General features: G+C 41.8%; 1 protein-coding gene across 1 annotated transcript in view; it reads right to left on the reverse strand.

The window, feature by feature from the left end:
• Positions 1-21,466, reverse strand: part of SH3RF3 (SH3 domain containing ring finger 3) — a 248,422-nt gene that overhangs the window by 49,911 nt on the left and 177,045 nt on the right. Inside the window, exons 4-5 of the mRNA XM_071574674.1 lie at positions 15,668-16,036; positions 3,290-3,390 (exon numbers count right to left, since the gene is read on the reverse strand). Of these exons, the coding sequence (XP_071430775.1) occupies positions 3,290-3,390; positions 15,668-16,036 (470 nt within the window). The remainder of the gene's footprint in view (positions 1-3,289; positions 3,391-15,667; positions 16,037-21,466) is intronic.

A 21,466-nucleotide genomic window follows, 5' to 3' on the forward strand; every position in this document is an offset into this window, starting at 1 on the left:
GTTCTTCTGTTACTACTTCAGGGATGTATCTAGTGTTGTGAAATGACTACAGCTTCAAGTCCCTAAAGATACTCTCTCTGTTTAGAGAAATCCTTGTTGAAAATTAAGAATGATTGCTTGCACTTTGGGAAATAATGGAAAGCTGGGATAGAACAGCAAGAGTGCACACACAGAACAATACTTTCTTTGTAAACACTGGGATTTTTTGGTACTATTGCTTTTCTACAGATGCAGAAAGGGATTTCTGGTAATTCTTGATCAAGGTTATGCCTTCTTGAGTTTTTTCTTTATTTGTGCTTTACAGGCAGTGAAGAGAGATTAAGACAAATGGGAAAACACTTAAAGAAAGTGCATTTACACTACAAAGTGCAGCAGAATGCTCTTAGGCTCAGGGGTGGGTGAGAAGAGGTTCACTGCCCACCTTATAGCAGTGAACCAGAGAAATAATGAAAACTATAACCATTGTGATTGTAGGTTTTCAGCCAATAAAAATGATACATGAGTTTTTACTTCTGCTCTCCAGGAAATATAATTGAGGAATAAATCCTGTTAGATTTCTTGATTCTAACCCTATATTCTATCAGTAGATTTCCTTATTTTTATTCTGAAGGCAGTAAATAAACAGCAGTAATGAGCAGAATATGAAATATTTGGTAACAGCTCCTTGGGGAATGCTTATGCTGATGTGCCTGGCTCTGTTTACCATGTGCATGGGGTACAAAGGCCTAATCAGAAACTATTTCATTAGTCAACAGATGGGAGAAACCACGCTGCACATCCTTTGTTTAGCCTATGAATCAGGTGGTCTTGAGCAGGTCTGTATCTGTTCATTTGATGGAAAACATGAGGCTAGGTATGAACTGAAGAACATTGAATTGTGTCACCCTGACAAGAAATAAGGTTGCATGCTTCAGTGCTAATCCTTCAGCACTGCATTCTGCAAGGACATAACAGAAAGTGCCAGACTGCACTCACTCAAGGGAGCATAAAGTGGGCTTTTGACTACCCCTTTTGAAGTTGCTGTTTACACAGGGCTCAGATTCAGAAGCTATGGGAAAGCAGGGGGTCAAGGAGAGTGCATTTTAGATAGACTCACTTAGCCTTTTTCCCCAAGGGGCTACATGTAATAATGTAATTTACAGGTGGAGATGCTGGAAGAAGGTGCAAGGAAAATTACCCTAATTGGATCATGGGCTGTTGTGCTTTGTGGCTATCTCTAGCTCTCCTACTAGCAAATTCCCCTAAATCAGCCATCAGCAAGTCTGAATATCCAATATCACAATGAGCCTAAACATCCTCCAGATTCAGTATCAAAATCCATGCAGAGACTAAAAGAAGGTGTGCAACAACTCAGCATGGACACCATACCAAATCAGACCAATCTCTGTATGGCTTCAGTGGTGAAAGCTTGTATGTGGAACCATATAGGGTCACTGTGGGACAACAGAGGTGGACAATGCTTTCCTCATGGACTGGTGATCCCATCACCTACATAGGGCAGGGAGGATATTCTTCCCTGGGGGTCTCCTCTATTAGTTGCAAAGAGGTAAAGGGGTTTTCCAAACCCAGCAACAGGCCCAGCCTGGGTCCACTGCCCACCCTGTGGGGACAGGCATACATTCCATGTGCTGGCAGGGGGAATGCTGTGAGAGAGCTGGGGGGGATGCCTGCTTTTACTCATGGCTGAAAACAATTTGAGTTTTCAAAGCAGGCAGCTTCCCTCACCAGAAAGTGTTTCTGGGTTTTTCCTCTGGCAGGATATCAGGTCTAGCAGTCCCATTTGCTGAGGCTGATTTTGCCTTAAGCCAAAGTCTTTGGACTTGGACACATTTCACTATTCTCTAGATTGTAGGTGTGCAACTTCACCAGTTAACTTTAATGCAACCTAGAAGAAAGTGTTAAAAAACCAATTAAATCTTGCAAAATGTAGTATCAAGTTATTCTGGGCTACATGAAACAGTGAGACTTAGGGCTAGGGAGTGGGACCTAGAAAAAACCAAAATGTTTATTAGAAGTTCCCTAAAAAAAAATCTAAGTGAGAAGGTAGTTTATGTTCTTGGACTTGGGGACCTGCCTGTGACTCTACTTAAAATGCAGAAGCCCTGGGGCTCTGTCTAGAGTTGCACCTCCCCACTACTGCTAGAGCTTTCAAACAACGCATCCACTTTGACTGGAACTTGGCTCGCAAATGCAGAATGACAGACTGGATTACAAGGCTGCTTCACAAGGGAGATGACAGAAGAAGCATGGGAGGAAGAAGGGGAGGCTTGCTGAGGCATGGAGTCAGGGGCATTGCCAGAGAGCTGCAAAATGTCCTGATTTGGCAACTACATACTGGAAATATTGCCAGTTACTGCTTCCTAGTCAGGGCAAAGTTTGAAATAAACTTGTGCCCCACTATGTGCCACACAGGCTGCACAGGGTGACCACAGGATGATGATGAGATCTCTGTGGGGCATTCAATGATGTGTGGCATCCCTCAGGTATAAAGATCTCAACTTAGTAGCCAAGAAGAAATTTGTTTGGTTCTGTTCCAACTCCCCTATTGTTCTTAAAGAATATTTCCTGTGTTATTTTTAGGATTTTATTTGTGAATTAAGATTTTGTTTTAGCTATGTCATAAAGCCCAAAAATATAAGTGTGTGTATTTGTATGTGTCTATACAGTTGTCCTGCTTTCACAAGGTGTATGTGTTGAGAGGAAAGGGTTCAGTAGTTTAACTAGACAGGTATCAGATAAACCAACCAGGCTAGAAGAGACTTACTATAATGAAGTCTACTCTTTTTGTTCTGTATCTAGTAAACATTCTTTCATTCTACACACTGTTCAATAAGCCCATATACCCAAGATATGAATTCATTCATTGCCTTTTTTCATTCATTGTTTATGGCACTAAAAAATTGCAATTGGATAATCTTTTCTGGTTGATGATAAATGTATGAGGTGTTTGATTGCATGGGACTACACGAGTTTTAAATGAAGGAAGATTTTTGTTAGGAGAGAGGTGTTCAGTTTGCTTCATAGTGATTCATACAGCTATAATAAATAAAGTCTAAAAGGGCTCACAGAGAAAGGGGGAAGTCTTGCTTTCCTCTACTAATTTTTCAATTTCAGCAGAGGCTGTCTCTTGTATGAAATTGCAATCTCTCTCATCTGAGAATGCTCCTGAGCTGAGATTTGGGCTTTCAGATTTCAAACACACACACGCACGCACGCACGCGTGCACACACACACACACAACACACACACGGAAACAAAGAGAACACAGTGACTGAGATGAGCTGCTTACATATTGAGGGGCAGCTGGACCTTCGGTGGTGTTCCCTGATCTCCGATTATTGCACTTGTCCTGGGACCAGCCACTGTGGCTGTTCCAATCAAAGAGGAATCCTGGAAATACACAAAGAACACACAAGGATTTAAGATGAAGCCCATCATTTCCTAAATTGCTATGGGGTGAAGACAAAGTGGAAAAAACCACATCTATTATAAATTTCCAGATTTTCTAACTGCATGATACTGCATTTAAAAGGACGTATTTTAGCCTTACACATTCCAAAAATACATTTCTGACACAAAGGATATTAGGTTATTAGCAGCATTTCCATGTACCTGTCAAAGAAATTTTAGTTTTACGTTGTGTGCAGATCTTAAAAGTTTTAGAGTATTGAACTACTTGACTGCTTTGTAAAATCAGCTCCAAATGTGCATGTCTCCAATAATATCTTCTCTGATAAAAGTAACCTTTGCCCTTCAAAAAATTGGTTTTGCATCAGTACTGTTTTGCTTAATGGTTATAGATCTATAGAAAAGAAGATATATTCAATTTCCAAAATGCTGTCTTGTTTCTATATACTGTTTTTATCATCAGGAATATTATTCTCCTTAAAAAAAAGGTGACTACACCACCCAAAATAAGAGTACCTCTGAATGGAGAAAGTAGGAGTTTACTCCATTGTTACCCCAGAAAGTAAATCTCCACTCTCATACAGGCAACTGGGTTGACCTTGTCCAGCTATTAATGTGAAAGGCAATTCTAAATGTAATCATTCATTTCTTAAAGCTTAATGCTCAGCCAAAGTATTTAGGGCAAACTCTTTTGAGATGTCTCACTGAAGTCCTCATTCATCTATGTCAAAAATGAGTCCTGCCTAAAAACTTCTCCTTAGGTAATGCCAAGCAACAAATCCTTGCTGCAGACATGGCAGAGCTGGGCTGATGACACTTGTAATGGTCTACTTGGGCAAAAAGCTTTTTAGGTTAAGTCCAAGCAAATGCTGTATGCACATTTGTATGCAGAATGGCTCTAAAAAGTAGGGACCAAAGTTGTGACACACAAGTTGCAGGTTCAGGAGACCATGTCACACAGAGCAAAGATTCTGAGCAGTTCACAGGCCTTCAGTGCAGCTTTTCTGTTTCCAAAGTCTATCTAATGATCTACTTGATTTTGGGAACACAAACATAGGGAGAGGAGAGGAGAGGAGAGGAGAGGAGAGGAGAGGAGAGGAGAGGAGAGGAGAGGAGAGGAGAGGAGAGGAGAGGAGAGGAGAGGAGAGGAGAGGAGAGGAGAGGAGAGGAGAGGAGAGGAGAGGAGAGGAGAGGAGAGGAGAGGAGAGGAGAGGAGAGGAGAGGAGAGGAGAGGAGAGGAGAGGAGAGGAGAGGAGAGGAGAGGAGAGGAGAGGAGAGGAGAGGAGAGGAGAGGAGAGGAGAGGAGAGGAGAGGAGAGGAGAGGAGAGGAGAGGAGAGGAGAGGAGAGGAGAGGAGAGGAGAGGAGAGGAGAGGAGAGGAGAGGAGAGGAGAGGAGAGGAGAGGAGAGGAGAGGAGAGGAGAGGAGAGGAGAGGAGAGGAGAAAACAGAACAGCATAGCATAATTTGTGTTGGAAGTGCTGATCAAAAGTTATATCATTAAAAGCATTGTACATATGCCTCTTAAACACTGACAGGCTTGTGCATCAATTCCCTCTCCAGGAAGCCTGTTCCAGGGTTTGACCACCCTCTTGGTAAAGAAATGCTTCCTAATGTCCAGTCTGAACCTCCTCTTGGTCAGCTTTGAACCATTACCGTGCATCCTGTCACTGAATCCCAAGGAGATGAGCTCAGCATCTCCCTCTCCACTTTCTCTCCTCAGGAAGCTGTAGAGAGCAATGAGGTTGACCCTCAGCCTGCTTTTCTCCAAGCTAGACAAACTGTCCTCAGCTAATCCTCATAGGACATTCCTTCCAGCCCTTCCACCAGCTTTGTAGCCCTCCCGTGGGTGCATCCAAGTACCTTCACATCCTTCTTAAACTGGGCCCAGAACTGCACATAGAATTCCAGGTGAGGCTGCACCCAGACTGAACACAGTTGGATAATCACCTCTTTTGGGTGACTGGTGATGCCGTGTTTGATGGACCCCAGGATGGGGTTTGCCCTCTGGGCTGCCAGGGCTCCCTGCTGACTCACACTGAGCTTGCTGTCCATCAGCACCCCCAGATGCCTTTCTGCAGGGCTGCTCTCCAGCCACTTCTCTCCCAATTTATTCTTTTGCCTGGCCTTACTCCATCCTAGGGGCATAATCTAGCATTTTGACTTGTTAAATTTCCCCCCATTAATCATTACCCAATACTCCAGGGTATCTAGATCCCTCTGCAAGGCATCTTGTCCCTAAAGAGAGTTAACAGCACCTCCCAAGTCTGGTATCGTCAGCAAACTTGCTAGTGGTGCAATCAGCTCATGCATCAAAATCATTGACATATTGAACAGAACTGGTTTTACAACCGAACCCTGAGGTTGCTAGATGACAATGTCGCTTTCTTCCCTTGAAAAACTCCAAAGATATCTCCATAGTTGTGCATGCCATCTGACATTCATTTCTTGCCTATGTCCTGTTACTCTAATATTACTGCATCTGGTGCCAGCTTGGACCCTACAAACCATTCATTTCTGCCACTTTGCACAGCCTAGTATCCTATGCATCCAAACTCTAAATCAGTGTCTGTTTCCTGGTTTTGCTCCAGTTTTTCTTTAGCTGCTCTCCCCTGCAGGCTTTGGCTTGATGTACCTGTCAGTCTGTCTGTGACAATGCTTTTCATAATCAGGTTTTACTCCACAGGACCTCCACTCATTGACTTCTGCTCCTCTGTTCACATATTGGCATTTACTGTCACACAAGTATCCTGCTCTGCAGCTTCATCTACTTCTGTGCTCCTTGCTGAACTCTCCCGGTGGCTGCCTGATTGTTACTATGCACCTGAATGTTCACCAGCTCTGCATTTAAACTATTGGCCCTGACACATTTGGTGAAGGCTTTCTAAGCTGCCTCTTTCAAGGATCCATTCTCTCTAGTGTGTATCATTAATTCGCTCATATTATAAGATAGAATATTGCTAGATTATTTTGCATGATAGTATTTACAGTAAGATTTTGAAGATACTGATTTTTCTGGAAGAATAATCTCCTATTTCTTCATAATTTTGATTACCTTATTGGAAGTTTACCTTTCCAGTTTCCATTCACACAATTTTATCTACATCTCTTCAGCTACTGGTAACACTAATAATCCTTCTGAAGAACACAGCAGGCCTTTCTCCATCACACTGGGTAGCAGGACTTAGTTTGTTTTCCTTCCTTATTTAACCCTGGAGCTAGGCTGTACTTTTGCAATTGTGATCTAAGGAACCAGGTACTAAACATGTCCTCCTTTCCTTTTCATCTGCTCAAGGGAACGGGAATCCAAGACAATGCTCTGATTTTATTTATTCTCTGCTTTGATACCTTTTGGGAGGACTGTGTTGCACATTCTTGCTTTCTAATTGTACATTCCTACATGATCCACCTTCCTTTGGCACCAAAACCACAAATATAGCCATGCACAGGCATTACATAGGGAGGGCTCAAACACTGCAGCATTTGTGTCTGAATCCTTCTTCCATCTCTGTTACTCATCACTGCTAAAGCCTAATGGGGAGATGTCTCTGACAGCCAGGCTTTTAAGAGGCACATAGGCACGTATTGATAAAAACAGGCACCTTGAACAGTTTTCTCAGGGAGGCACTAAGTACTTCACTGCCTGATTCCCATGGATTTTATTGCAATTTAAGTAATAAGAGTCATGTAAGAAAATGCCATTTGGTGCCCCTCTGTATCCTTATGAGCCTCTAATGCCTTTAAACATTTTGTCATTGAATTTCCAGGTATGACCTGCTGGGTAATCACATGCAGCATACCTCCTGATTAGGAGGCCGTTTACTCTAATGGTGGCATGCAGTTTTCTGATCTAGACACTGCCAACTCTGATACACTGAACAGTCAAATCTGATTTCTTCATGCTCCCTCTTCAATCTGGCATCCTCCAAGCACCACTTACCACTGTCTATGTTTTCAGCTCAGCAGTAACAGCTCTTCTCTTCCATGGGACAGTACAGACCCAGGTGCCAGCCAGCAGGGAAAAGGAGGGAAAGGCATGCTGAAAAAGAAGCTCCGCATCCCTCTGAACTAATTTCTGCTTCTTTGTAACCACTGGTAGCACAGTAACTTCACCTGTGCTGTGAAAGGCTAAATCTTGAGTAAAAGTCCCAGACTATGCACACAGGCACAATGATGCTGCACTCCCAGCTCATGCTGTGCTGTCTGTTTTCATCACCAGCTACTCTTGTGTAGTAGGTCTTTATGTACCCACAGGCTGGACAGTAACATAAAAGGACTTTTTGCTTTTTTTCTGTTAACATAACAGCTTCTTTATGACGACTGAAACAAATCCCTCCAAAATATTACTGACAAGCCGAGAGAGACCAGGAAATTAGAAGTAACAACCACTTTTCTGGGCTGAAACTTCACCTGAAATTCATTCCCTTTCTCTCTTCCCATCCACACTTCTATGAAAGCATATGAATTACCAGTTTAGACTTCCAGCATAAATGATCTTTTCTTTTTCCCTTGTAGATTTACTTTAGATTTTCACCAGTACTTTAAGGTCACGTTTGTGGTTTAATTTGAAAAGACGTGGTGCTCGTAGCGATTAGTCAAGTGCCTTGAAAAAGCAAGGGAGTCAGTCTCAGAGGGGAATAGAAGTCAAAAATACAGTGATATTGCAAGTTGCACCAGCCTTCACTGAAAAATAATTGTTGCTGCTATCAGACGAAAGTTCTTATCACCCAGAAAATCACTAAATAGAAATCTCAGTTTTGACTTCAAAGAAAATCCAGCACTATCTCACCACAGGGCACTTACAACATTCATTAGTTCACAGGAAAAATTCTTTTAATGTCTCGAATGCATATTTACAGCTTACTTTAAATTTCTCTTTAGTATTACTTTAAAATAAGAGAAAAATGCCCATTCAACTCACATAAGTTGACACATCGTCCTCTGGAAATACCATAAAGAATAGGCTAATGGTCTTTAAGATTCCTGTGATTCTTTCCTCTAATTTGCTGACTCCATAAAACAATGACTGTGGCAATCACTCCAGGCCTTAATGTTCCTAGAAATAATGTACTAGCACTTAATGCATGGTAGTGCCACCAAGTATTGATGCAAAGTGTTACATGCAAGATCAAGTAGCCTCATCAAATGCCAATTGTCAAAGTGGGGACTGAAACAGACTTAGCAATTCTAGCGGAAGACTTTTTTTTCTATAATGGTATGTGTGTAAAAAATCAAACAAATGTGCAGGATAACAGCTGCAGCTGCATAAAATAGCTGCATAAATACCCAGTTCCTTCCTGCAAAAAGAGGAGCTAAATTTATATGATTTAGCATTTACTGAGGGGTTCTTACAACCTGTATCTGTGCCTGTGGAGGAGGGTGAGGCAGAGTATTATGTCAGACTGTTCTAGCACCATGTTGGTCCTGATTATTTTTGGCTTCTAATAAGCCAAAACTCTAGACCATATCTTCCTGCAATAGCTCCTAGAGCTATGTGGAGAGCTGGAGAGGGCAAGTAAATTTATTTCCTGAACTTCCATTTTCACTATCCTGCAATCTAAGGATGCCTGCAAGTTGGAAGAAAAAAAAAACAAGTATTTTTTGTCATTTACTTCTAAAGATTTATCTGACATTACCATCCATAAAAGCACTGATTATTCTGGTTTGCAGCTTCTCAGTTCCCCTAAATGAGGACTAATTAAGCATCATGTGGATGAGCATCATGAGAATTATATTTTATTCAGCCTTGTTTCTCTCTCAGACTTAACCCCTTCAGCACTAGCACCAGTCTATAGCTCTCCATCACAAGGTTTTGAACAGGTTTATGGTAGTTTCCTGCAATTTGGATCAAAGAACATGAAAAATCAAATGCAGAGACACAGGAAAGCTTAAAGTGAAAGCCTGACCTGTACAAGATGTTAATTTAATCCCACATTCATTATTATCCTTTTGATAACTGCGTAACAAACTCATCAGGATCCCATGCAATGCCTCCCATAGGAAGTCCCCCTCCAGGGAGAAAATAGTGGTAAACAAATAAACAAAACCCCCAAGCCAACAAAAAGGGGAAAATACACACTTTAGTAATTTCTGTTCAAATGTCATGCATTTTCACATAGCATGTGCCAAATAGACAGGATTTTGTGGTATAGTGTAAATACCAAGACAGTGTCTCACTACTTCTTGAGGCTTCCAAACCAGTAGTTGACTGGCAGGTAGAGTAAAGCCTCAGGATTAGCTGTGTGCAAAAATTATTTCAGTGGCAAAATGTTATTGGGCTACTAACCTGAAGAGTATCTGGAAAAAAAATATTGTTTTTGTGTTACAGGCAATGGAATTTCATGCATAGTTGAATAACCCATCTAAAGCACAACCTTCTCTTCCTAGATCCTGTAAAAGATCAGGTTTTGTGGTTCTTGAAAAATCTTTCAAAATGTATTTGTGATGAACTATATTACAGGATAAAGAGAAGACACTGTCTCTAAACTGGTAGTTTCCAAAAGACGATTTTGCTTTGACTTGGATTCCCGGTAGCTTATGTAATCAGCCCATGGACAGAGTCAGCTCACGTGTCTCATTTGCAACAGTTTTGAAAAATAATGTAATATATCCTAATATGCACAGAGTGTGTTCAGAGACCTACTGGTAGCCAGAAAAAAGAAAGGCAGCTTACATTCTCAACTCAAACTTTCTGTTTAAAAAAAGTTAACTCTTTCCCACCTATACCCTGCCCCTCCAAATACAATAAAGTTATTAAAATAGGCAATGTCTGGAACCAATTATAAGTAACTTTTAGTAGAATTGGGAATGTACAAAACCAAGGAATTAGTTTAGGTTAGAATTTACCAATGTCCCATACATTTTTCATTACATATTTTGTTTTAAATGACAGAAAGACAGGTTGAACCAATATTACTTCTCTTTTGCTGTTTTCACCTCTGCAACTTCCTGAAATAGCTGCCCTTGATTTCACCTGTCTCACTCTCATTAATAGATGTCCAGTCAGTTGTCATTCACAGCCAGAAGCAGAGCAGGTTGGATAGAATTTGGACTCCAAGCCAAAGCTGAAAAATACCTGAATTTGTCTTATTTTCCCAGAGCCTGTTGTGCACTTGAAAATTCAAGGTTCATTTTTAGTCTCTGGATTTTAGGTATAATCTGTATGCTTCTCATGGTCAGCACATTTAGGTTATCAGCCGAGCCTCAACCAGAGTTCTTCTATTACATTTTTTCAGCTAAAATTCAGCACTTCTAAATAACTGATAAGGACACACTTCCAAATGATTTATAGAGCAAGACACTTCAAGGAACATTTTTCATTTCAAATACTGTCAGTCTTTGGGACTGGGTGCGTGCAAGACATTGTTCTCAGCTTTTCCTGAACATGTGTCCTCTGGTTAGGAGCTTGTTCTAATACTTTCAGATACAAATTGACTTCTTGTGCATGGTGATGAGTTGTTCAAAACACACATACACAGAAATTCCTTCTGGGGGGAGGATCCTTTCTTCCTCACTCAGCTGTTACCCTGGTGTGCACAAAGCTATACCTCATTATTCATGAGACGCCTTTTCTGTCAAAATCCAGGGGATTTGGAGCAGTGCTGACCTATGACCTTTTCAACGAGCAGGGACGAATAATTCATGAAGGGTGAAAATGGAAGCAAGACAAGCCATCTGAGGCCTAGGCACCATTCCTTTCCAGGGGGACCTTCCCTGCACCCTGGGGAGTCTCAGTTGCGAACCGCTCCTCTGCACCCGTAACCTAATTCAGCTTCAGCTCCATAACAGGCTTGCAGCACTACTTGCATCTTCAATAAAAATCCATTTTGCCAGTATGATAGGACATTCTGCATGATGGACAGACACTGTTGCCTTTTGGATGGAGATTTTATGTTTAATAAGTGATGTTCAGCATGTGGCCAAAAGCATAAAAGCAAATTTTGTTGCAGAAAAAATTAGGATTCCAACATTGCCTCTTTGAAATTAAATGCTTTGTATCCTGGCTGTTGTGGAATTCCAGTCACTATTTTATGCAGCGGAGGTGACTTGAAGTTGACTCTTCTACCTTTCGAGCATCCTTAACTTTGCTGTCAGTGAAGATGGTTTTTAAGACCATAATTTATTTCAAAATGCATCTTGGCTTTTGGGAAACAGCTGAGTTGGTTCTGCTTAAAGAACAATGAACATATTACGGAAGACCCAGAGTACTCAATTATTAAATAAATGATATGCAAAAGTGCTTTCAAAGCATATGATATCATACTCTGGTCTGCATGTCAATGCTCAATATATAGAAATCTGTGCCCTCCTGGAGAAGCAGGAGGCTTATAACAGTCTAGCAACTCATAAAAACAAAAAACATTTCAGCTCAGCATGCAAGTCTGGTTTCAATTCACAAAAATTGACAAAAGCCACTGGAATAAAGTACTATGCATGAAATCACTTCTGAAACGTGAAATTTGCACCTAAATTTTAAGTTCCTGCAGTAAGAAGCCCTGGATGTCTCTGTTTCTTCTCATGTCAGCAGACAGAAAGTAGGCGCTCCAGATGTAGGTGCCTCGGGTCTACAAGGAGAAGGATGCTTGGTTTGAGAAGACTGTTTTGCTGGACACCAGCCAGTTGTCTTGCGGTGGGGCATTGTAGGCCATTCAAGAACTCCTGTAATTGAATTCTGCTTGTTCAAAGGACGGGCTATAGAAAAACTGTGTTGAACTTTTTCAGAATGTAGAATCTCCCTGCAAGCTAAATACCAATCCTGATATGTTCCAGAGAAATTAATACCTACTAAACTGAACAAAATTCCTTTATTTCTTTTTATTAAGAGATCTATTAAATAAACAATGAAAAAGTGCTTGGAGATTTCAAGGACATGATATAAAGACACAGTAAACTAAACTTACATTCTCATTTTAAAAGGAAAGGCACAAATTTGCTATATGGTCTGTACTGAAACTGTAAGTTTGTTGCTTTCTCTGTAAGAAATAAGCTTTGGTTGAATTTGCTGTTGCAGACTAGCTAGGCCCTGAGATGGTTACAGAAAGAACCATTCAAAGGCTGTGACAATGACTTGCAGGGCAGAGAGGTTCCTCTTCAAGTGAGGAAATTAAAGGTGAGATATCTTCCTGCAGCAGAGCTCACTGGTGAGTTTGGCAACTACATGCACAGCCTTCCTACCACCCTGCCCATGCTTTCAGCAACAGCCCTGAGCACTTCCAAACGACAGTAGAATCACTTTGCAAATTTGTCAAGACCTCAAACCCTGAACAACACCTAAAGGGCATTTACCTTAAAGATGCCAAATGCATTTTAGAGCAAAACAATCTGAAGACAACACTCTCACTGCCCTGAATGCCTTGATGTAAGAGCTCATGAGGCCCATTGTTTATGCTACTTTGGCTGGCGTTCAACCATCTGAATAAAAGACAAGTGCTGAACTGATTTTCTGTCTAAGGCTGCAGCATCATTAATTGCTTCAGAGCCATGTCAGGTCTTAGCAGATGGTCGAGAAGGGATTGAATTTCTGACATTTTTAATTAAAATGTAACCTTAGTTATTATTATGGGATTAATTGTGATATAAATATATCTGGAAAATTTTAATATACATTTGGTAAGAGGCAAATTCTGTACTATTTTCAGACCTAACTAAGAAGGCTTAAAATCAGGTGAATTCATGTTGTGATTTTATTGCCAGTCCTACAGCGTGAAGCATTTTTCTGAAGGCTGCTCCTATAGTCATAGTGAAAATTTCTGCTCTGCTTTTTTTCCCTACAGATCGACATTCATAGCAAAGTTTGCAAAGGAAAATGTTTAAATCATTCAAAATAGAAAGCAAATAGCAAGGTTTCCAAAAGCAGAGATATGTATTTATACATGTAAATGCCACAGCTGGGGTGACAGGATCCATGGGGCAACAGGGTCTTTGGGGCTGCAATAACACTTTTTGACAGAGGGAAACCTCTTTTCATTAAGGTTGATTTGAAACACCAAACCTCTTTTTCCCCTCCCTGGATTTTGGCCAAGACAGTTTTGGCCAGCAGTGATAGAGGCATGTGCTCAGCTGCCTTGTCTGCAAACTGGCGCTACGCCCTGAGGCAGAACCACTCCCCAAACCTGTTCCCACCACACTGACTTCATTAGAGCACAGCCCTCCCTGAGCTTCTGACCATGACACCAATTACATGTCTTCCCATCTGCTGCAAAGGACCCAACCAACATTCCTGCAGGCTGGATTTCGATAATCATAACTTGTTACTGGGAACATGAGGCCCTTCTTGTTCTCTACCACTTGTGTGCAAATGCTGCAATGGTTTGAGAAATGAGAAATTCATATACCAGTTGTTCTGTTAAAACGGGGGAGAATAATCAAGTCACTTTTTCTCCATGGTCTAATTTTTGTGGTTTACTAGCTCAGAATGAGTCTTCACATGACTCTAGCAAAGGGTGTGCACGGTATTTCTCTTGATTAGCACAAGAACAGAAAAGCCACTGTCTGCCACATCTCTGTGAAGTCCAAATGTGTCACTCTGAGTGCCAAAAACCTGTGTGTCATTTACTTGACAAGTTTGGGACCCTCACTTGTGTCTAGTGCTTGTGCTGCTTCACAGATGTCCCAGTATATCTTGGCACAATTGCTCCTTTGTGCGGGGGCTGTATCCTCACCTTCACTCTCCTGCTGAGGGCTGAAAGGAGGGGAAAGACCTTAACAGTAGAGAAACCCTGCCTGGAAAAGGCATGTGGAAGAAAATCAGTGAAATTGCAGTTGGACTGAGCTGCATTCCTGGCTCCTAGGGGTGGATGGGCAGTGGAGGGAGGTGAGCAGCTGAGGCAGGAACAGAGGGTACTGCTCCACTGTGGCAGTGCCCTCTCAGAATGCTATTTTGGCTGGCCCTGTGGCACACACTGGCATGCATGCAGACACCTTGCTTCCCCTGGTGTCCTTGTAAACCTGCAGTGCAGGGGCCTGGGGGACTCATGTCATGGGTCACAGCAGGCACAGCCATCTAGAGTGACCTCATGGTCTGGTGCACCGCACCAGCCTCATAGGGGAGACCCACCAACATTGCAGATGGACATAAACAGGCATTTCTGCCCCAGACAGTCCCTACAGTTTGCTGCTTGTCCCTCTTTCAGCTGTCTACATGTATACCACATGGGCAGTGGCTGTAATGTAGATTTCTTCTTGCTCCAGGCCACCACAGGGCTGGCAAGTGATCCACGTTTGTCCCTGTATGGGGTGTGAATGTGAGGGGCCAGCAGGCACAGCCAGGGAGAGGAAAAGGGCAAGGTTGGCTTTTTCAGCAGAGAAATGATGGGTGGGAAGACTCTGCCATGCTTAGGTTATTTTGGCATTAACAAGCAGTGCAGACCATGGGGAGCTGGTCTGTAGAGTGAACCTGTGTCTGCTAATCTGCACACCAAGTGTGTAAATTACTGAGCAGGCAAGCTAAGGCAGAAGAGCTTGGGGACTGATTATTCTCCCTTCTCTTCTACATCTTCAAACTGCAAATTTGCACTTGGATTTCCTTATTCACAGAAATGGTGGGAAATTGCAAGGGGTTTCAGTGCACCCCAGTCTGTTTGGCTCCTGTTTCTGCCAATCCCCCAGAAGCTCCTTTTGGGACCTGTGAGGATATCCAGGCAGATGCTCCTCTCCACCCTCCTTTGACAGACGGGGGAAAGATGGAGAGTGTGGCACCCTTTGCATGTGAGATAATTTAAAAGCTCTTTAGGCATTTCTGAACAGCAGCTTTTTGCTGGGTACAACACTTGCCAAAGTAGAGTATATTTGCTCATCCTCCAGTGATCTGTATAGAAATAATTATCCCAAAAACTTTTTTTATCCCCAATGTGTGAATTTCATACTGACATTGCTACCCTGCAGGGTAACAGACACATTAAGAGTAATGGGATCATTCAAAATTACTCCATTCTACAACAGAAATGGATGCAACATAAACTGCATTACTTCAAACAAACTGTAGGACTACTTTGTGTTTTTGAAAGTGTTCCATTATTGTGAATCCCATTTGGCTTTATCCTCCACTCCTGATTGCCTCAAATTTGGCTTTATCCTTCAGCTCCTGATTGCCTCCAGCCTGCCCACTGATTAATGCAAGGATGGGAATGGCAGATGCCAAGTACCATCACATCAGGGTGACAGCACCATGTGCCTGTTTAGTGCAGGGGTCAGCCATTTGGAAACAGGCAATGCAATGGTGTGCCATGTGCTAAGGATGCCCAAAGCTCCATCCCTGCCATACCTGGGCCGGGGCGCTGGAGGAGAGGTGGGTCAGGTCCCCAATCCTGGCAGCTGCCCGCGGGTCACTGGAGCTGATGAGGACAGGGGCACTGATCTCCATGGAGTGCCGGTTGCTGGAGGCCTGGGAGGACTTGTGTGTCATGCTGAGGGCAGTGAAGGAGTGGCGCTTCTTGGCATTCTTCTTGCCTTCCACCTGCCGCTGGGCCGCCCCGGCTGCACCAGCGCTGGCCAGCGTGGAGCATGGTGCCAGGCCCACCGCCGCCACCGCCGCCACCGCTGTCGTGTCTGTCACCAGTGGCATGTCACAGCCAGACGCGGCAGCCGAGCACGTCTTGTCCATCTCGATAAGCTGCTTGGCCGATTCATTCAGCTGTGTGGGGAAGAAAAGGGAAATATGAAAAAGGAGTTGTAGAGAGTGATAAGATCCCTCTACTGGAGAAAAGGAGGCTCAGCAGGGCCACTATTGCTCTCTACAACTACCAGAAAAGAGGTTGTAGTGAGATGGGGCTGGATCTCTTCTCCCAGGTGGCAACTGAGAGGACAAGAAGAAATGGGCTCAAGTTGCACCAGTAGAGGTTTAAATTGGAGATCTCTTCACAGAACGGGTTGTCAGGCACTGGAACAGGCCGCCCAGAGAAGTGATGGAATCACCATCCCTGGAATCGCCAAAGACATGGCACTTCAGGACCACATGTTAGTGGTGGGCTTGGCAGTGCTGGACTAACAGTTGGACTGGATGGCCTTAGAGGTATTTTCCAACCTAAATGATTTTATGAATTTATTTAATTTTATGAAGACAGGTGAATTATTTCCATCCACTTCTTAATGCTGTGAAAATCAAGAGAGGCAGAACAAACATCCAGGAGAGTTAGGCTAGAACCAGGCACCATAAATTGGTCCACATCAAGCTATGACACTTAAAATAATGGCATTCCCCAAAATAGCTTGTCCTAGGCTGGTGATTCAGAGCCTGGGGAAGGGGGCAGGAACCTCTTCATCAATGTTTTGCTATTCCCAGCTCCATCATAGGCTTATGCTTGATGTTTGTCACATGTGGCTTTGATCCAGGGGTACAGCTTCCAAATCCTTCCAGATTCATCTCCCTGTCTCCCACCTAAAACAGGTTATCCAAATGCAGCTGCAACTGAAGACATTTTTCTCAGGTGTATCACCTAAGCTGTAGAAGACCTTGATGGCCACTGGAAGACTTGCTCAGGATACACCTTGAAAAAGTGGTCCCATCAGTCCTACAGCCCAAGGGAGACTGCAGAGCAGCAGGACACTCAGGCCAGTTTTCAGCCCACTGTTTCTCATCCAATCCACATTCATAAATGTGAGAGGCATGCTGGGTGGCACAACCCTGTCACTGAAGCCTCTTCCCTTCCAGTCTCCGTAACTCATACAGAATAGCTACACCTTACATAGCTGGGGAGTTTTGAGGCTCACAGGGATGCTACAGTCACTGATCATACATGAAGTGCATTCTGAAGTCAGCAGTGCTTTCTGCACAGCACTCATTGTCAATACATCTTCCCTCAAGGAGTGTTAACAGCTGAGGGAAAATGCCACATTTTGCCAACGGACCTTTATATTAAACTAGAATGCCCCACAATATGTTTGCATTTAATGACTGAAAACACCAGATGAAAAAGGGAGACACAGCTAATGCACATGTCCTTTGGCATTTACTGCTATGCTGACACCCACAAAAAGAGAAGTAGGCAATACTATTCTGGACCAAAACCAGGCTATTTTTTCTCTAACCACTTCTATGAATTATGGCAGCATCCAAGAAACTCAGTTGAGGACAAGGTCTTCTGAGGCTCTAAATCCAAAAAAAGAATACTTCCTGCTCCAATGCAATTTAGAAACCTAACACAAGTGAAAATAAAAGGGGAAAAGAGAGGCATGGGAAAGATAACAATAGAAATGTGTAGTTAAACAAATGTATAATTGAGTAGCTTTTATAACTCCCAACTACTGTCACCATTTCAAGAAAAGAAATAGGTATTGGTAACTTTAAGCCAGTCTCCTAAGTGTGAAAACACTTCTGACTCCACGAGGGCTCATTCTCTGTAACAAGCAAAAACCACACCAACACTTAGAAAGTAAACATCAACTTGCAGGATCCTTCATTCTGTGACATCTTCCACTAAGTCAACCAAGAGCCTCTAATTAGTGATGCTCCACTGCTGTCAGAGCTGCTGGGAGTCCTGCAACCATTCAATTAGCAAGTCATTTTCCCAGCTGCACTCTTCAACTTGAGACCATGCTTACAGTCAGCGTAGTGCACTGCACCTGCCAATTTTTGCCAATAACAGCTGATCCTATTTCAGATTCTTCAAAAATGTCCATTATTTCCCACTTCATCATGCTCTAAATTGGTACAACTTAATATTTGCCAGCAGGCAAGGAAACCAGATGGCTCCCTTCCCTTAAGTAGGTGTTACAGCTCCACTTACCCCATTGATGGAGATAGTCTAGCTGAATTACTTGAAATATTAAGGAGAAAAAGAGAAAGACATCAAATATGCATGATTCTTCCACAGTAGAGGGTGAGAAATACTTTGCTAATCAACAACAAGGAGAAAAAGAATATATTTTAACTCTTTGACATAGGACAAAATAGTATTGAATTAAAAAAAGAATTTAGAACTCCTGATTTTACAACATGCTCCATTATGGGCAATGAAGTGCTCCAGCTCTTGATATCAAACTCTGAATCTCTTGTAAGAATTACATTATAAATCCCACTGTCTGGAATCCAATTTAACACTGAAGCTGTTCTTTTTAAAACAACAAAATCCATTACTTTTTGTTCAAAGCAGCACCTAGTTAAAATGCCAGTAAGAAAGCCCTGTATTGATACAAACAAAAGTAATTCTCAATATCAGTAGGAGATTAAAGACAAAAAGAAAACCTCTGCCCAAACAGTCAAGCTAATGAACTTTTGGGAATGTCAGAGCCTTCCTGAAATACTGGGAAAAAATAATTTTAGCCTGCCAAGATGAAAAATGCTTTATAGCTTTACAACTTTATTTTTGTAGAGAACTGTTTTTAAACATCTTTGCCCATAGATGCTGGAAAGTACTTCCCAAATAGGCTATGAATACCAGAGAAAAGTCTGCTTACTGCTTTGTAAACGCAAACAGTGCTGCCTCTCCACAAAAAAACTTTCAGAAACCCTTTTTTAAACATAAACATGATTGCAAATTTCTTATTTTAAACTCTGAGTATGTAAACAAGCATTGCTTTCTGGTGTCTGTCATCTGATCTTCAGGCAGATTTGCTTCCAGATGAGAAGCTTAATGGAAAGTTCTGACCCACAGTCAGTGTCAGGAATTTGACATTTTTGGAAGTCAGTAGCTCTCATGACAACCTCTAATACAAGAACTTAACTTTCCTGCTCAATTTTGATCCCTTCTCTAGAAAGAACTTATATTTGAGATTCTGGTCCTGCTAAGCCCAAATTGTAAAATGCTTCAGAGACTGCAGCTAGATTGATTTTACCCCAAATCCATTCTTTAAAAAGGGGATGTCCTGGAAAACTTGACATATGATTTAGAGGGATAAGGCTTGGATTTGAATGCCAAACCAGTCAAACATTCCCAGTAGCCCTGCAATCCTGTCTAGGAATGAAGAATCTTGCAAGGGCAAGTCTTAAAATATCTGAGGGGCCCTACCATGCAAGAGATAAAACGGTGCAGTAAAACTGTTCACAGGGTCTCAGTGACTATTGACTATGAGTCTCTGTTCACAGAGCTACTGTGCCTGTTTCTCAGAAAGTTCTTCCCCAGCTGCAAGGAATCGTACTGGAGACATCTCCAGCTCATCTGGTTTTAAGAGTGAAAAGGGGTGTGAGTGGAACACCTTTGTGCACAGAGCCTTGTTCACCTCCAAACAACCTTCTCTCACAAAGGGACCAGTAATCAAGTGCACTTGATTAGAAAATTGCTGACCTTGCTGAGGAAGCCACACTGCCCTCCCTGCCACAATGCAAGCTGTCATGACTTCAGCATCCAACCAGACAGTCCATGCAATATGAACTAAGGGATAGGTTTTTTCTTCTTCTTGATTTTAGATATGACTGTTCTAGATACTGTATTTGAGAGTTCACCACATAGTTGACAAAGGGACAAATAATAAGCTACTTCACTCAGGACTTCTCCACTGTCAAAATTATTTTTTATTAGTCTCTAGATAAACCTCTTCTTTTCTGCACAATACATTATGGTGACTTTCAGTCTCTGTTGCATGTGCTCACACACACACACACACATATACACACCACAGTTCACCCCAGTTCCTGGTACATGTAGTTTTAAAAGGGATCACCTTTAAAGGGTTTCAACATATTTCTCTGTTAAGGATGAGGGGGTACAGGAGAGAAACTGTCATCTGCACTGACTATGCCCACATAGGACCAAATAGGCCCTTTATATCCGAGTGTGACTTAATGAACTATAATATCAATGAGCAGCATTATGCACCAACTGGGATGAAAAGCAAGGAAAATCCACTTCTTGTCCGGTGTGGATGGCAATTTATTCTAGATTTAGAACAAATACCAAAATATTACTTTGGAATTAATGATTATTATTATGGAACAAGATAGAAGAATGTGAAAGTTAGGTCAGATTTAAATAATTAACCTTTACTGCATCTCCCTTGACAAATATGCGAGTGCATTTACTAATCCACGTAAGTGGCAAAATTATTCTACCTCAGTTTAAACTCCTAAGGGATGCTTTGATACACGGTGATCACCACAGCAGTTCCTGAGTTTGCTTTTAAATGACAGTGCTGTCTTCTGTAAGACAGAGAACAGTAAGTCTTATTCTGTTATTAAATACTCTTAGTTTTCTAGTCATTTAGGTCTGGGTAAGGGATTAATTTCTGACTGGGATCTGACCTACCAAAGAGAGGACCTCACTTTGTGGCTTACCAACAAACTTGAGCACATACCTGATACTGTGCAGACCAAAGTGTTACCAATGGGACTAAAATGTCACTTTTCTGAATAAGGAAGGACAGACTAAATTCTCAGTTTAACACACATGCTTCAGTATTTTGATAAACTGGACCCAATTTGAATCAGAAAGTACAGTTTATTAAGGCTTTCAGGAAAACAATGCTTCGTTTGCTACATAACCTTTTTTTTTCTGTCTTTATGGAAACTATTACCTAAAGAACGGTGCTGTTCAAACACAGGTATAAGGTCAGAAATATGTTACTTCAGATCCCTTTTGAAAGTGAGAAGCTACAAACCCCCACAAATCACTACATGCCTATTACAAAAAAGTAAATTGGTAAGCAAAAATATCATGCTCAAAGTTTTGGAAGGGAACCATTGAGCAGAGGAGAAATGAAAATTAAAATTATTAATAAAACATCTTACCAATGTCTTGAAAGACTGCTAATATTTTCACCTAGGGACTGCTGATTTTTATACTTTACGGTTCATAAATATTGAGAAGATCATGTACATCCCTATTTTATGCCTTATGGAAACTTTGGCAACTTGGAATTCCATATCTGATTTTGAGATTAAAATAAACAGTCTGAATTTATTACTGCATTTTAACTTCAGAGTAGTTACTTTGAGGAAATATTAAGTTCTTATGCCCTCATTAAACTAGTTTTGGTGGTATTATAATTTATGTTCTGAAGCACAGGGACGTTATTAAGCAACTAAGGGTATAATTGTGCAAGATTCTCCCATCTCTGCTGCTTCCCTGAGAGGACTGCATCTGTAAAAGCATTTTCATCCCCCAAAAACAGCATTTCAGAAAGTTAAAAC

The sequence above is a fragment of the Pithys albifrons genome, chromosome 1 (assembly GCF_047495875.1).
Source record: "Pithys albifrons albifrons isolate INPA30051 chromosome 1, PitAlb_v1, whole genome shotgun sequence".
Taxonomy (NCBI): Eukaryota; Metazoa; Chordata; class Aves; order Passeriformes; family Thamnophilidae; genus Pithys; species Pithys albifrons.